This window comes from Myripristis murdjan, chromosome 6 (assembly GCF_902150065.1).
Source record: "Myripristis murdjan chromosome 6, fMyrMur1.1, whole genome shotgun sequence".
NCBI lineage: Eukaryota > Metazoa > Chordata > Actinopteri > Holocentriformes > Holocentridae > Myripristis > Myripristis murdjan.
This window is the reverse complement of record NC_043985.1, coordinates 5535734-5552868: the sequence shown is the minus strand read 5'-3', so window position 1 is coordinate 5552868 and position 17135 is coordinate 5535734. Positions and strand designations below refer to the sequence as shown.

Sequence of the window (17135 nt, the reverse complement as noted above, 5' to 3'; positions counted from 1 at the left end):
TTCGAAGGATGCAGACCCTGAATTGGGACACAGCTTGGGTCTAGTAAACTAACCGACATCAAAACACACCCTCAAGCTGATGGAGAATCATGTTGATGTGGCCCAAAAACTTGTGCGTGCTGTTGAGCAACTCGTCACGAATCAAAAGCGCCCCAACAGACTCCACTGGCAGGTTGTCCTCGCCCTCTCCTGCTTTCTCTTTATCCTGAGAGGATAATGCTGCTGATTCAAAACCTCTATCAGTCATCTTCAGCTGACTAACCGCGAGCATGGGGTTGTATACCTGAAATAAATGACAGTGAAAATAAATAAACATGAATTTTACCACCAGAGAATCAGAAATATACTATGCTTTCTTTATGTTGGAAAACCCCACCCTCTTAGAGTATTTTGCATCTCTACTTTACCTGACAGTAGAGAGACAGGAAAGGCAGGGGAGAGCAGCAGAGGGCTTAGGCTGAAATCAAACCCCAGCTGCATTGGCAGGAGCGCCATATATGGGGGAAAAGTTAGGACAATCCCAAGGGCCCTTGCTTGACAGGGGCCCCAAAAAATAGGTAAAAACTAATATGAAATTATTAAACCATCATCGAGTAAATAGATTTTTTTTTTTTTTCATGGGGCCCAAAATTCCTGGCGGCGCCCCTGTGCATTGGTAAGGACCTTGATACATGGTACTCACATGTTGTGCCACATTCATCTTCTGTCTATGTTTTCATATTTTATGGTTTTATTTTTCTTGGACTGCTTCTTTACTTTTTGCTTGAGCATTACATTTTTAATCCACTTATTTTTAAGTGTTAACCAGATGTTTTGAAAAGTGATATACAAATAAATGTATTAATATTGTTATTGTTTTTATTATATTGTTCTTGTGGTTATAATATTATCAGGTTTAAGTTTGACAGTTCACTGGTTGCGTTTCTTACTAACATGACTCAGTGTATTCTTCAACATAAGAAGGGCATTTCCATTGAGCATGCCAATCTCCATCACCCTGGGCATGAGATTACTGGCCTCATTCATGTCACTGGGTTTAGAGATGACCTCTAAATAAAACACAAAGAAATAATAGCTTGGTTAATATTTTCCAGCATGGCATGTAGTTTATGGTTTGATTTCATCCTGCTTTTGTAGCACTGTTTAACTCTCACTCACCTTTTGTGTTCCTGAGAAAGTAGAAGACAATGGATTTCGTGAATCTCTCTGGGACAATGTTCACTGCTACATGAAGCTCTATGTGATACACCATTCGAGCCTCAGTCCTCTGGAAACAGGCAACCATAATGGCAGTTTATTACTTTTTAATGTATTAAGCCCCCCTTTCCCTCCATCTATGCACATGTTTACTTTACACTATTTAACAGCAAGCTGCATGATCACCTAAATCTCTCCACACCTTAACTCCTAACCATTCATGGGACTTGTGCAATGTACTGTTTACACTGCTGCTAATTATTTATCTTTTATTCATTTATTCAGCTGCTGTTGTTGTATGTTGTTTGTTTTTATCTTTTGCCACAAGGAGTTGCATTTGAATTTCGTTGTACAGTTTTGTGCAACGACAATAAAGGCATTCCATACCTCAGTCATAAACTATAAAGGTTTTGAAACATTCATAATTACTAAGGTCAGCTATTAAAGACTCTAGGGGTTAAATCAGGATTTAATCTCACAGTGGGCTGCCGGTTTTTCTCCCCCGAGTCCAAGATTATCTCCTCTCCAGCAGTTTGGGTCATGGAGTTGTCGCCAGGACCTGAAGAATCGCTCTCTTCTAAGACAACAGCAGTGACGTTACAGGGTGAATTTTTGGACGGTTGGCACACGTTAGCTAACTATGTGACTAGCAGGTAACATCGAGACAAAGTCACTAGCTGTTATTTTATCTGGCCAACTTTTTTTTTTAAATTGAGTTTGCCCACTTACCAACTGGAACTTCAACTTCAATTTCCTCTTCTCTAACCCTCTTGAAAAACAGCAGTGTGGATGCCTGCTCCTCCTCTGAAACATCGTTTAAAAAGTTTAAAATTAACTGCTCGTTTTCTCCATCTCCTCGCTTGAGTAGCTCCTCGAAACAGTCGGGCTCCGGTAAATAAAAAGCGGAGAGGACCCGCTGCCGGATCCACTCCACTCTTAAATCATCGTGTACCATATTTCGTGTACCGGTCGTGTACCGGTTTTATAATCTATCCAACCATAGACATTAAGAGAGACTATTATATATGTCTGTGTATCCAACTCTGCTGATCTTTACAGTTGGTGGTGTATTGCTATGGCAACCATCAACCGTCCTGAGCGCGTGCGCATTCTCCGACGGGAAGCCAATTTTTTACATTTACATTTTTATTTATTTATTTATTTATTTATTACATTTTTAGTGGTCATTTTGGATTAATGGTTAAGGTTATCGTTGAGGTTAAGGTTAAGGTTATAGTTGGGTTTAATTTGGTTATGGCTGGGATTAGAGAAAGGCTGTAGAGAGTTAATCCTAGGAAAAATATTGCCGACTGTTAGGTACCAACCTCCAGCAGATTTTTAGGTAGGCTACTTTTGCTTCTGTTTGTTTGTTTGTTTTCCTCCCAGTGTTATCTGTCGCCTCACAGCAAGAATGCCATGGGTTGTAACCCCGGCCTCGGTTCTTATGTGGAATTTGTTTGCATATCCTGCTGCCGAGGCATGTTGCTCTCTGTTACAAAACGTTACGACCAAACATATCATTCAACGAGACAACGTCGTTGAATACGCCCCAGGAGTAGGCAACCCTGTGCCATGGAGAACCTGCAGGTTTTGATTCCAATCAAAAACTCCACCACGTGATTTCACTGATTACCACACCTTAAAGCAGAGAGGAGGAATGGTTTTAATGAAAACTTGCAGCCTCTCCATGACACGGGGTTGCCTACTCCTGCTCTACATCCACACAAGCAGCAGCAAGGGTTGGGGCTGTCTGGAGTTAAATTAATGACATTTCTTGATGATTATACCTTTTTCCCCTCTGTAAGACAGATTCGGGGGCAGTCTTAAAACATTACCGGATAAAACATCACCAGCCTTGTGCCGACGATGCTCGTGCCCTGTGGTCACATATCATATGACTTCAGCCTGAAAAACTTCCGGTTGGTGCGGAGTAGCGGCAGACAGTAAACAGTGCACAGTTGGAACAACTTGTCTGTAAAGCGGTAAGTAAATCAACCAGCACGCTGGGACTGCTGTTTAATTTGGTCTTTGACATTTCGAGTCACTGCGGACTGACATTTGTCATATGTTGCTTTTATTTTGCTTTTGATTTTAAGTATTGGAGGTAGGCAATAGGTTTAGTGCATTTCATTCAAACCTCTACAAGTTTGATACTGCTTTTCCGAGTTGCAGTTAATGGAGAAAAGTAAGCCACCAGGACTTTTATTATTCGGCATCTGTACAATACACCAATCAAAACTAATTTTGATAATAAATAAACGTAAAGATTTTGTTGTGCTACGATTGTCAACATAACCAAATTAAGACCTTGTTCAAATTAAGTGCTACATGCTTGATCGTGTACCAAACCGAATGTACCAAAATATCCAGTCGATGACTAAATTGTTTTAGGTTTTGTCTTAATCGGTACATACGTTTGCAAAAGAGTGAGGAATCAATAAAGTGATATATTTTGAATGGAGTTTGGTGTGAGTGCGGGGAAACAGCTCATTGTATTCTTGCCACGGTTTCACCCGCTTTGACTCTTAGCAGAACGAATCACTTTACGGCACCCCAAGGCAGCGATGCTGACTTTTCACAGTGCATTTGTGAAATCTGATACACACCCAATTATTGGCATTAAAGGTTAATGGCGGCGCAATGCGTTTTGTTTCGCAGTGGATAATGACTTGGTTGCACGGGATACGTAGGTAGAGGCTGTGGATGTGAGCTGAATGCTGCTTGTTTCCTCTCCTGCGTAGGCCTAACCTCACTTCTCTCCTGATACTTTGTTTTACTTCTCTGCTGACACCGTGGTATTCATTATGAACAGTGAGGATTATGATAGTGGGTGTTTCATTAGTGTGTCGTGACAGCTGACTACACCTATGTAGACCTCACACTCCCCACTCGGACGATGACGAACACCGACTTCCACGTCGATGATGAGACAGGGCAGGACAGGACAGGTCAGGTCTCGGATTGTTGACTCAGACAGACGAAGTTGAACACCAGTGAACATAACGACTGCTTTCACCTATGCCCAGCAGCCGCGATGAATACAGCCTGCAGCGAATGAGCCACCTTATGGGCGGCAAGAGGCAGAGTGACGATGGAGAGCGGAGCCTCATCGGAGCTCCCGCCGGGGACCGCGCCTCCGTCACCGGCGGAGGCATCGTGGACCAAGAGCCCACCACGCCGGGATTCGTTTATGTCTTGGCGTTTTTCTCCGCCCTGGGAGGATTCATATTCGGATATGACACCGGGGTAGTCTCCGGGGCTATGTTGCTCCTGAAAAAGGAGATGAACCTTAGCGCCTTGTGGCAGGAGGTGCTCATTTCGAGCACCGTGGGAGCGGCGGCGCTCTCCTCCCTCAGTGGAGGCACCCTGAACGGGCTGCTGGGACGCAGGGTGTGCATCCTGGTGGCCAGTTTCATCTTCACCGTCGGAGGCATCCTCCTGAGTGTTGCTCCGGACAAGTTGGCCCTCCTCCTCGGCAGGATTATAATAGGCTTGGGTATTGGTAAGTTTGCTGGCATGGCATGTGTGGAAACATTGGACTAAGCTTGTTGTGTGTGTGTGTGTGTGTGTGTGTGTGTGTGTGTGTGTGTGTGTGTGTGTGTGTGTGTGTGTGTGTGTGTGTCACCCAGTGTGCCTCAGTTATGTTCCCTTGCCCTGTCTTCCAATATCATTTTATCAAAAAGAAACAGCTCCAACATAAAAAGAAGTGTTTAGGAAATAATATCTGAAATTGTGTTTGGTAACATATTCTTATTCAAACACTTAGTAGCATTAATAAGCACTAACATTGTTGGTGAAACAGGCCACATACGCAATCTTATGTTCCCTTACCATAAAAATGAGAATGATGTCCATGTCCTCTGGTATAGTATTATCAAAAATGCACAACCTGATAATATCTGTTGAGTAAATGACATCTGAAATAGTATCTGAAAAGAGTGTATGAAAGAAGTACTTTGAGGGAATATAGGGCCCAGGGAATAGACATTTTCAGGTTTTTAACAAGTTAATCTTAGCTGAGCAAGCAAGTTTTTTCCACAACCCCCCATAACTCAGTTACAACCATAGTAATTGCTTAGAAGCTAAGGGTTTAGGTAGCCTATATTGTTCAGGAGCACCCTAACAGTAGTTGCTGAGGGAGTAGAGAGTGTCATTCATTTACTTTCCCCATCATTCCCATTTGACCTGAATTCCCCTTTCCCCTGAAGTGTAAGCCACCATCTTCCTTTACTTTGAGCTGCATATACAAATATCCATGAGCAGATAGAAATCCACTCCCTGATATTGTTTTGCAAACCCCTCCCTAAAGTGGGTTACCTTACCTGTTTTTCTTGTTCCAAGGTAGATTTTTCCTTGGGCCTAGTAATCATGTGATTGTAGGGGCGCAGTGCATGTGCTGTGTCAGGCGAACAAAGAGTTCACATGGGGCTCCAAGGCAGAAAATATACAATTTGGCTCACCGACTTTTACCTTGTGGATCCCGGGAGTGGAGATATTTTACACCTCATATCCATGGCTACAATCAAAGAAAAATAATTCTTTTCTTTACAAAACATACAAACAGGATAGCTGACAGATGAAGCCACGTGAACCCTCTCAAATGGCTTCAAGAAAACACAAATGATAGATATTATTTGCTACAACACTGCATGGTTGTCTTTGGAGAGATGGCTGTGAGCAAGGAGAACCCTTTGATCAAAACACTGTTTGATTTTTGTTGTTTTTTGTTGTCATCATTTTGCATGTGTGTAACTATGCTAGCATCTAGGGGGTAAAGTATTTCTGAAAATAAAATATCTCCAGCCTGTTAGAGCCATCCTGGAACCCCCCAAATAATCCCTTGGGTCCCTGAATCCCACTTTATAGAAGCACTGGCATAACACATAGTCTTTTTTTACTCAGTAATGTGTGTGGTTTTGTACTGTATTGCATAATTTGCATCATCAGCATGTTAAATTATTAGTCATAGGAGTTCCTGTTTGAATCATTTGAAAACTGACTGCCATTATTAGAAAATGATTGACTGGCAGTACACAATTAAAACAAATTGTAGTACTTTTTGAAAAATAGCTGGAATCACCTACAAAATATAATCTTCCACACAGGGTTCCCTATATTTGAAAGAAATTGAATAATCAAATTGAAGCAGAGAGAGCAATGTTTTTGAAAATAGAACTGTCCCTAAGCACCCCAGTGAAAGCTTGTCTTTTCTTCTGTCCTTAGGTATTGCCTCTATGACAGTTCCTGTGTACATAGCAGAGGTGTCACCCTCCCATATGAGAGGTCAGCTTGTCACTATTAACAACCTTTTCATCACCGGCGGCCAGTTTGTTGCCAGTGTGGTGGATGGGGCTTTCAGCTATGTGCAGCACAACGGCTGGAGGTACATATTCTCTGCACATTGTTGTCCTGCCAGTAAATAGACATCATTTTTGTTTGGTTGCTTGTCTGTTTATATGTCTTGTGTATTTCTCTCTGTCTGACTCTGAGCACAGAGGATGTTGATCATTTGTTACTAAATTAATTGTGATACTGAGCTGTGACAATTCTCCTCAGATTGTGGTCATGGTGTCACCCCTTTTTTTGTAGGATTGACATAAACACATAAATATGTTAGGGGAAACAGCTTGAGACCTTGAGACCTTCAGGTGAAGATATCATGTCAGGTACATCTGTTTCAGCCAATCCGCATGAAACCCTTAATTGGATCAGGTGTGAGAGCGTAGAGCTGAATCAAGCCTTGCGTTCCAAATCTCATACTTCTACTTTTTACTTTTAGTATGTACTGCAGCTGCCTTTACAAAGTATGTAGTGTAGTATGCAGTATGCATGCGCATGCATACTATTGGGACACACTACATACATCATCCCTGAAGTCTGACCCTCTTGCTCACTACCTCCGCCGTCTGTAGCGCCACATTTGAATGTTGTTGTCAAAATGCCTGTGCTATTTTGTACTGCACTGTCGTCTGTCATATTGTCATATTTCTGCGCTGTCATCTGTCATATTTCTGTCTTCCTGTCGCTTCTGCTGTCACTGAGCAAGTTTTGTGCTATATGTGTGTCGTGTTGTCTTCCGTATGTGGGCATGGCTTGTACACACAACTCAGTCAGTGCGACGTAACTTCCGCTGCACAAAGGATTGTGGGTCAGAATGGCCAGAGCAGCATGCTGAAATGCATACTGCGAAATCTGACCGGGTGTAGTAGAACATCCTGGTACTCTTGGCATACTGCATCTGACATACTATGTATTGGGACATACTTATTCTTTTTTATTTTTTTATTTTTTTATTTTTTTTGCATACTAAATAGTATGGTAGTATGAGTATTGGAACGCAGGGATAAACCTGCAGGATAGAGGGGCCTTGAAGACTGGGTTGGGAGCCACTGGTTTAGTGGGTTGATCTTTTTCTGAATGGATCGCTGCCTGACTGCTGTTTAGGCAAATTAGGCAAACATTTGCAAAGTGTATGCCTCTCAGATGAAGAGGATTGCGCACTCTTGTCTTTTGTGAGTGTTTGTCCACCAACACACAGCACTCAAATGTCAAAACACTCACCCTACTCTTAAATTGTAATATCAATTTCTGGTGTTAAAAAATTCCAAGAATTATTTTGCTGAACTTTTCTGGTGTAGCTACTTCCTTCAACCTGCCATGTCTGCTTTTATTTTAGTAAGTGATTTTTCTGCAGTTTCTAGAGTACCTTTCAGTAACTCCTAGAAAAGCAGCTTAACCTGTTGTTGCACCACAACTACAAGTTATACCTGCACACAGTGATAATAATAGTGTAGTGAGAGGTTTTCCAGTCAGGAAAAAAGACTGAATTCCTCCTGTCAGTTCATAACATGTGAACATGAAAGGTCTATTGAGGTTACTTTTTATGGAGAAACTGGCATCCCAGCCTCTTGTACAAAGGATCTCTCCCTGTCGTGTTGTTGAATGTGGAAACAAAATGGTGTGTTTTGAGAAAAACCTTCAGTCATTTGACTCTCAGCAACTAAAATATCTCTAGCTGTTAGAGAAACGATCCATGTATGTCGCCCTGGATACATTTAAATTCCTGAAATGTAAAAATGTATCAGTGATTGGATGGATAGGATGGGTGCAGCGCAGTGTTGGGGTTTCACGCTGACAAGACAGGAATATTTTTGCAAAACATTCTCATTTAGTGCAGTTTGAAATGTGACTGTCACTCATTTTGCTGGGGCTTCCCAGGATCCCCCTCAAATACACTTGGATATCCCAGAACCTCACCAGAACAATGGCTGGTTTCTTCTTCTCTGCTTCCATTCAAGATCCCTTCTCATCTCTCATTTCTCCTCTCTAATCTTTCTTTTCCTCCCCCTCCCTCCGCCTCTTAATTCTGTAGGTACATGCTTGGTCTGTCTGTCATCCCCTCCGTGCTGCAGTTTGTCGGCTTTCTCTTCCTGCCTGAGAGTCCCCGCTGGCTCCTCCAAAAGGGAAAGAGCCAAGAGGCGCGCAGAGTCCTGACCCAGATCAGAGGAGGCCTGAACGTCGATGACGAGTACGACACCATCCGAACCAGCATTGAAGAGGAGGAGAAGGAGGCTGGAAAAGGTGAGCGATTTTTGGTGAAAACGTTAAAAAAAGAAAAAATGCCATAAAGTGAGTGTTTTTCTGTAATGTTTATAAATGAATTTTAAGATGTTTTGCGCCATTTGCTGTAGTGGATACATTTTTTTTAATTTTTAATTTTTACCCCTCTCTCTGTCTATCTCTCTCTCTCTAGCTATCGATCTATAAAATTAATAGACATTATGTTCAGAAGTTACATTTTTTCATTTAAAAAAAAAAAAAAAATCAAATGACTTGTGTTGCCATTACTGGTATCTAATCCTTGATACTAATCCATACCTTCTGGATAAGTATTACTGTACATCTGCCAGCCCTGCTAGTTGATTTCCAGTGACATCACGCTGCTCATAACAGTGATTTCCCGTCCTGTAGGTGGAGTTATTATTTGCCAAATCCTCAGCCACCCTCCAACACGCAGGGCACTCATCGTCGGCTGTGGCCTCCAGATGTTTCAGCAGCTGTCTGGTGTCAATACTGTCATGTAGGTAGTCTTGTCATCCTCTTCCAGTTTCCTGGGGTTGCAAAGGGGTGGAAAATTTCTGGTAGATTTCCATAAACCCTTCAGAAACTTTCCATGGGCAGTTAAGTTGGGGAATTTTGGAAATTTAGTTTTGTCTTAAACAGACATGCATGCAAACTAATACTAATTTTAAAAATGACATTTTTGACTATGATTTACTTTGAGTAGAACGTTAATGGATTCTTGCATAGAACAACAAAAAATATGAATGTTGAATAAAAGAAACATGTCTGCTATTTTGAAACAAAGTGTTTGGCTCCTCTTTGCCTGGATCCAGGTACTACAGTGCGACCATTCTGCAGATGGCAGGTGTGCGAGACGACAAGCAGGCCATCTGGTTAGCCTCAACAAGCGCCGGTGTCAACTTCCTGTTCACCTTGGTGGGGGTGTGGCTGGTGGACAGGGTGGGCCGCAGGAAGCTGACCCTGGGCAGCATGCTAGGTTTGTGTCTCTGACGTTGTCTACATTCTAGATGCTGGTATATGTGGTGCTCTAAAACAGTGTCGTCACATTCAGTGAGTCTTCATTCTTTAGTGGAGGGCACCGGTGCACCACACGCTCCCTACAAAATGAAGCTTTGTGAATGTTTACTTCATTTTCTAGTTAGCAATTGGAGATATTAGAAATGGTGGTGTCTCCATTGTTATTCTTAAAAATGACTATCAAGAGTATTTTATGTAGCATCTACCATTTCTTGCTCACTCCAATTTAAATTAAAAACATTGTGTTAGATTGGAGAGAGACCAGACCAATGCATGTTGATTTTAGGGGCCTATATCTAAGAAGGTTGGCCTCCTTTTCCCAAGTTGAATTGCTGATGTTTGTGTGTTTTAGCTTTAGATAGCATTTGTATACATGTTTTTTTATTTATTTATTTTTAATAATTAACTAACTTGTTAGATAAATTGTAGAGTGACAAAGCTACACAGCTACACCCATTCACAGCCGAATGCCTTGAAGTAACCTCGCAGGACATTAGCAGTTTCTCAGAAGTGCTGTGTCAGACGTGACTTGTGATCCAAACCAGCCTAAGTCGTCAGGTGAAGGTTCGTGTTTTCCATGCTATGCTGACCCAGGCTGATTTGATAAAGCTGCATTTTGGTCAGAAGGAACTCCTTTTGGCCAGAAGGAACTACTTTTCTTCAACAAATATGTCTGCTTTTCTACTATGCTGGAATCTTTGACCCATAAATGTCTTCCAGATTATGTTACAAATCTGTAACAAGTTTGGATTTTATGGTGTAAATGACAAGCAAGGGGTTAAGTGGTATCTATAAGGTAGGGAACACTAATCTCATTTTAACTATGTATGTGATAACTGCATGTAAACGTCTACACAATTTTGTATGGGTCAAAGGTCACGCTGGAAAATAAGGCCAACTAATGGTTTAATTGCTGGCAGTCACAAATGTTGTGTTTCTTGTGCATAATGCAGGCACTGTCCTGAGTCTGGTCCTGTTGGCTGTGGGGTTTTTACTGTCAGCCCAGTTCTCTCCCCCCATCACCCTGCACCCAGCTGACCCTCTCAACTCCTCGTGCACACAGTACGGGTAAGATCAGCACTGCAGTCAGCCAATGAGAACCTGTGAAGGCCACAACACAGGGAAGACAAAACATAGTCAGAATAAGGATCACAATTATCGTTGCTGAGAAGATTGGTCGTTTTTTGACAAGGGCTCAAGGGAAGTTATTTTTCACTGCAAATGGAGTCATATATGGCCATTAGATAATAAAAGGTGTTACATTCTGTTGTGTCCCCCAGGTTCTGTGATCGCTGCATGTTGGATCCCGCCTGTGGATTTTGTTTTTTTGAAAACAGCACCGCAGTGTACGACACCTCCTGTGTTCCAGTTGATCCGTCATCCACAGAGCATGCAGCCTGGGGCAGGTCAGGCACTCTGTGTGTGTGTGTGTGTGTGTGTGTGTGTGTGTGTGTGTGTGTGAGACAGAGACAGTTAATGGTTGGCAAATATAATTTAAATTCAGTCATTGTCTTTGTTAACTGTAATTATACTAATGTGTCATAATTTATTTGACAATCATATATTGATGTTCGGAAATGCACACGCAGCAGCTTTAATTGTGTATTTTTTCTGTGCTATTTTCTGTGTTTTGATTGTAATCTGTGCCAACCAAATTTATTTATGGAGTACATTTAAATTATTTTTCATCCAGCTGTACCAACCTGACCAAGGTCAGTTACGGTCCACTGTGGGCGTACAACTACTGTCCCACGTCCTATTCATGGATCGTCCTGCTCGGCCTCATCCTGTACCTCGGCTCTTTTGCTCCAGGTATGAAATGATTGTCTTGTTTCTTCTCTCCCATCTAGCAATCCTTCTGACTTTCTATGAATAAAAGAAGGCTCTATTTACTTTCACACATTATGACATGAACCATCTTTGACTGTTCTGAAGTGGCTTTCATGTCCAAAAATAGTCTGTCATCCCTGCTGTTAAATGACTTGAAAGTAACTGGCCCAGAAAACAAAGTGTAGACACATCATAACTCTAACAATCTCCGACTTGTTTTGATCTAATATATATCTTTCAAAATAAATTCCATTAATAACAGCAAAATATCTTCATCCATATTGCACGTAACCTGCTCGGTCACAAAAGGTTTCATTAAAAAAAGAAAAGAAAATACAATGTAAAACACAGGTTGCAATCTGCATTATTTCAGTTTACTTGTAATTATGTAATTTATTTGGATGTTTTAATGTATTAAAAATAAATAAATAATAACCATAAAAAAATAAAAAACATTGTTTGGTTTTTTTTAGCTGCTGGGACAAGCAGGCTGTTTCTAACAAGGGGCATGTGTACTAGGTGAACGGCCCCAGATAAAGTTAAATGAGTAAATAAATAAGAAAACAACAGAGTCTGTGAGACGGTGTTAAAAAAATTAGATATGTTTATCCTTGACACAAATACATTGCTTGATCTTGGGGCTTTTACAACAAGACATTGGTAGATACAGTCACGGATTGTCAACATTATCCAAGAGAAAGACAAGAGTGCTTATCTAATCTACATTTACTTTAAGTTCAGAAGCCGTTTCAGAACAGGGAATTACAGTTTCTCACACACTGCTGACCATTTGACTATCATAAATATGAATGAAATGCTTATGAATATTTTAAAAGTCTACACTAATAAATGTTATGCATATCAATATTTTATAAAGTCACAACCGGCAGTTATTATGCATATGATTGTTTATATATGTTTGATATTAATGAATGCGTAATCTAACAAAGTGTATCTTTATGCATGTGAATATTGCAAGAGATATCAACATATGACTAATGTAATGAATATTAGGCACACCAGTATTAACAAATGCCTCTGTCCTCTCTTGGTGTGTCCCTGTGGCAGGCATGGGTCCCATGCCCTGGACCGTGAACTCAGAGATATACCCTCTGTGGGCCCGCAGCACTGGCAACGCCGCCTCAGCCGGGGTCAACTGGATTTGCAACGTCCTGGTGTCTCTGACCTTCCTTCACCTCGCTGAGTACCTCACTTATTATGGTAAGAGCTCCATGAATAGCTAAATGGGAATAATTAACATGTGCCTTTTCATATTAGGTGTTAAAATTACCTGTCGACAATAGAGACCCATTTTGAATTTTAATTTTTTTTATTATTATTTTTGAATCCGCTACCCGCTAACAAAATCTCTAAGGATGACAGATTACCATAACTCTGTCCAATAAACGGTGGACTTGTGAGTTCATCTGACTTTTGCTTCCATGTCCATGTATTCTGCGTGTAATTGGGCAGTGTGAATCTGAATGAACCAAATACAAGCAGACATGCAGTCGGGTGTTTCGGTATCCATGTCCCTTGTATTATCATATATGGCAAACCTTGATGTCCTGCCTCAATTTTGACCTTCGACAAATGTGAAAGATGTTCTACAGAAGGCCCTGACCTGACCCAGCCCGACCTGCCAAGTTTGAACCAAATAGATAAGAACTGTCTGAGTTATGGCTGTGACACGCAAACAAAACAAACTCAAGTCATGATTGCTCTCTATGTCAAGACTACAGGCTGGACTACTAGTTAAAGACTGACTGTCGGTGTCTTTCAGACAATGAACCCCCACCAGCTCATTCACAGCAAGATAATCTAGATTCAGTCATCAGCTTAAACGGCTAAAATGTAAATGTGAATCTCCCTCCTCCAGGGGCGTTCTTCGTCTATGCGGGCCTGTCGGCGCTGGGCCTGCTCTTCATCCTGGGCTGCCTCCCAGAGACCCAGGGCCTCCAGCTAGAGGAGATTGAGAGCCTGTTCTCCGGTCCACTTTGCTCCTGTGGAGCCTCTTCACACAACGGCAATCGCAACATCCAGTACATCCGGGTAAAAGGCAGTAACTACCACTTGTCTGACAACGACGCTTCTGATATAGAGTAAACCAAGGAGATCCTCGCTGCTTCCCCTCTACCTTTTGGATTTCTGTCTTTTTGCTTGCGGACTGGGAAGACTACTGATGTGGGGAGGAAGTATCATAGTGCCCTCTAGTGGTTGTGTCTGGTGATAAGCAAAAAATGCCTGGAGTTTGCCTCCCTCTGGTAGCTTTTGTCAATCATCTCTTTTTTCTTTGCCTTTGTTTTACACCTGCAATTAGCCTGCTTTCAGATCTTCAGTCGCACATTCCCCTTTATTTTATGTCATTCCCATTGTGTCATCATGACAGGAATCACAAAACAGAACATCTCAGGATCAAGGTGAAAGATATTCACTTGAACTGTTTGCTCCAAAATGAGAGATTCATTATTTGAAAACAAAAGACAGCTGCATTTCAAAATGTTGGATGGCACTAAACTCACAGATAATGGTACTTTTTCCAAAGGTGGGAAGTGACTGAATCCTTGGCTGGCACACTCACAACACTTGAACGAACTGATCCTCTGTACTTAAAGGATCTGCTCTGTGTATTTTATTGATTTAATTGTTTATTGTCAACCTTTTTTATGAGAGGGTCGCAACCAGCAGTGATTTTCTCCCACTCACCACCATGTGTGTTGTAGCCATCAGCAGGAATGGCAACATTACAGCGGTATGCTCAGAAACCTCGTACACCCAAGTTCGCTGGGTGAGATTAAAACCAGTGGAGGAAATAATGTTGAAAAATATGTTGCTGTGGCTCAACACTATCAAAGAAAACCAGTGTCCATGTTAAATATCTCAGTGTTGCCATTTTTCTAACTTTGGTTACAACGCAGGTGGAGGTGACTAAGAGGAAATTCTTGCAGTCTTCTCATCGACCATGCTGACAATAAAAACGGATAAATACATTTCAAAAAAATTCCAGCCTCATCATAATTTTAATGATGAACTTTGGGGAATGATTTTTTTTTCACAAAATGGGTGTATAGCACTTTAGAAACAAGGTCTTCATTTGTATTCCAGAGATGTCAGAAACCATCTGTCCAGGTTGCTGAATCATCATAACCGAGGCTTTCCTTTAATTTCTGTGCAGTATTATTGCAAGATAGTGCAATGGACTGATTGGTGGTCAGTAATCATGCAGCACAAAAACTAAAACAAAATACCAGCAAGTGGGCAATTGTCTGCTAGCCTTAATGATGTATACTGTATACACTATATGTATATATCCTATGTACACTGATCAAGCTTCCATGTTTCTAAATTGAAATGATTTCATAAATAAGGGATCCACAATGTGGAGAAGAGACTATTTCAGACACTACCTTTGATTTCCTAAGAGTTTGCCTTATATGTATCTCTCTCTGGAATATATAGGGGTGTTTTGTAGACCTTTGTATTCTGTGGTGGGCTGGGCTCTTTCAGAACACACTCCTGTTGAAATGACTAACAGGAGTATAATCTTTTGCTGATAGAAGAACACAATCGATGAGGGGTTGCTGCTAATTGTGTGCACAATGGGAGAGGTTCCATTTTAAACCAAAACCATGTCTTATTTTCTTTTTCTTTCTTTCTTTTCTTTTTTTTTTAATATGCGAAATTGTTAGACTCAGTTGTGTCTCCAATGTCTTTTTTGTTTATTTATATTTTTTCTAGAAGGGTTTGGATTTCAGGCCAGCACAGGACGGAGCCGCTGGGTTAGACAGTGGCATAGCCTATATAACTGTAAGTACAGTATTAAGGCACTAAGTGTTACAGGATTAATCCGTTTTCTATAATGCCGCATAAACTAAATATGCCTTTTAACGTTCATTTTCATCTCCTCATTTCCACAGCTCAAATAATTACCAAGTAGCCCTGAATTGTACAAATGGCCTTTGTACACAACATCTCATCTTCAGTGGCACACAATGATATGTGCTTTGCTTGCTTTCTTATTAAAATCCAACACTGCAGCCTCTTTATTATAATAAACAGGAAAGTAAAAAATGTAAGCTCCATGCGGCCAGCAAGAGTCGCTGTTTAGTCGTGTCTTATTTAAGAACCAATATTGTCTGTTTTCAGTGATACCAAGTTCTTATGCTCATCTGGAAAATGAATTGAATAATTTTCAGATGGTGAAAATGTTGTGGATCAAAGAAAATCCTATAGAGGTACGGGAACAAAAACCTTGCTAATTTTGTATGACTATACATTTTGTGTTGTTGTCCACAGTCATTACATGTTTTAATATTTGTTACTGGGAGAATAACCCTTCAACTGTAGATGATATGGCCTTAATACAATTATACACCCCTAAATATGGGCATAAATCATGTTGATTGCCAGCCCAGGCAAGAAATTAAGATCTGGGAAAAAAGTATGTCATATTAAAATAGAACTATCAACACTGGTGGTAGTTAAACGCCAGCGCTGCCATTTTGTTCCAGGCTAATTTTACTCTCAGGTGGACAGTTGTGAGCATGTGTAGAGGAACATTTGGATAATTCCCCAACACGTTCAGCTAAAAGAAAAATCATATGATTTTCAGTCGCGATAGGCTACAGATTTCTACTGCACTAACCTTGGGATAAATAAGAGGTGGGCTGTATATTTTGGTGATATATTATTCTTATGATGTGAATGAAATTATATGCTCTGTATGTCTCCTTTTATATGTCCTGTTAATTAATATGATCATCTGGAAATAAATACACTCTTGAACTGAAGCAGTCTGCCTCCGTGAGACCACTGTGTATTACCTTGACTTGAAATTTTCATCTGGGCCTTTAAGAGAGTGAGAAGGTGTGGTTAAGTGGCAGCTCATCCTTGGTGATGGTATCTCCACTTGGGCACCCTGGTACCTCCAGCTGCTCCATTAGCAGTGGAAGCTCATACAGAAATCTCTTACTTCAGGTCAAAGTATGTAAAGATCTGCTGCTTTGCTGCCTCTTATAGTCAAACACAATATATGATATATGAATACTATGTTGAGTAAAAACGACACTGATGTAAAGAAATAGACTAATCAAATTAGTGTTTAATTCAGGTTTTTAAAAGAGGTGGAGTGCTGTGGGCAAACAAATTCATTATGATGCAGTGTAAACAAAAGTACACTACAGCAACTTCATATATATTTATTAATCACTGAAGTTACTGCTATTTTCCTTTGATTCTCTAGCATTTTGAATATTTCCTTCAGATGCATCCTCCTATTTTGTCCCAAAAAAGAAGATATTTTCCTATAATATAAAGCAATTCTTTACTGTTCCAAAAATGGCAATAATGCATTTATGAATGCATTATCAAAATGTTAACCTCATTTGGATATCCTGACAGTGCTTAAACACTGCACAACTTATAAAGCAACATCAGCAGAAATAGAGAATACCTCCAGCAAGAGGAAACCCATAAAGTGTGTACGTGTTTGTTTTACACTGAGATAT

General features: G+C 40.7%; 2 protein-coding genes across 6 annotated transcripts in view; one reads left to right on the top strand and one right to left on the bottom strand.

Annotated features, from left to right (window-relative positions):
- The window catches only part of dnah10 (dynein axonemal heavy chain 10), a 33514-nt gene extending 30450 nt beyond the window's left edge, over positions 1-3064 (bottom strand). The window contains exons 1-6 of the mRNA XM_030053243.1: positions 2985-3064; positions 1927-2001; positions 1677-1774; positions 1159-1267; positions 934-1049; positions 70-283 (exon numbers count right to left, since the gene is read on the bottom strand). Coding sequence (XP_029909103.1) covers positions 70-283; positions 934-1049; positions 1159-1267; positions 1677-1739 — 502 coding nt within the window. The 5' untranslated portion in view covers positions 1740-1774; positions 1927-2001; positions 2985-3064. The remainder of the gene's footprint in view (positions 1-69; positions 284-933; positions 1050-1158; positions 1268-1676; positions 1775-1926; positions 2002-2984) is intronic.
- Positions 2895-16409, top strand: LOC115360366 (proton myo-inositol cotransporter-like). Of its 5 annotated transcripts, none has more exons than XM_030053257.1 (12): positions 2895-3179; positions 4227-4699; positions 6421-6580; positions 8570-8778; positions 9169-9277; positions 9594-9757; positions 10752-10866; positions 11079-11204; positions 11492-11610; positions 12697-12849; positions 13508-13680; positions 15367-16409. In XM_030053257.1, the coding sequence occupies exons 2-12, from the start codon at positions 4252-4254 to the stop codon at positions 15457-15459; spliced, it is 1869 nt and encodes a 622-aa protein (XP_029909117.1). In that variant the 5' UTR covers positions 2895-3179; positions 4227-4251; the 3' UTR covers positions 15460-16409. The 5 variants fall into 5 exon arrangements, with proteins under 5 accessions (XP_029909117.1, XP_029909118.1, XP_029909116.1 ...); XM_030053258.1 differs by having other exon boundaries at positions 4224-4699; XM_030053256.1 differs by lacking the exon at positions 2895-3179 and having other exon boundaries at positions 4085-4699; positions 15367-15435; positions 15546-16409.
- Positions 16410-17135: the final 726 nt, after the last annotated feature.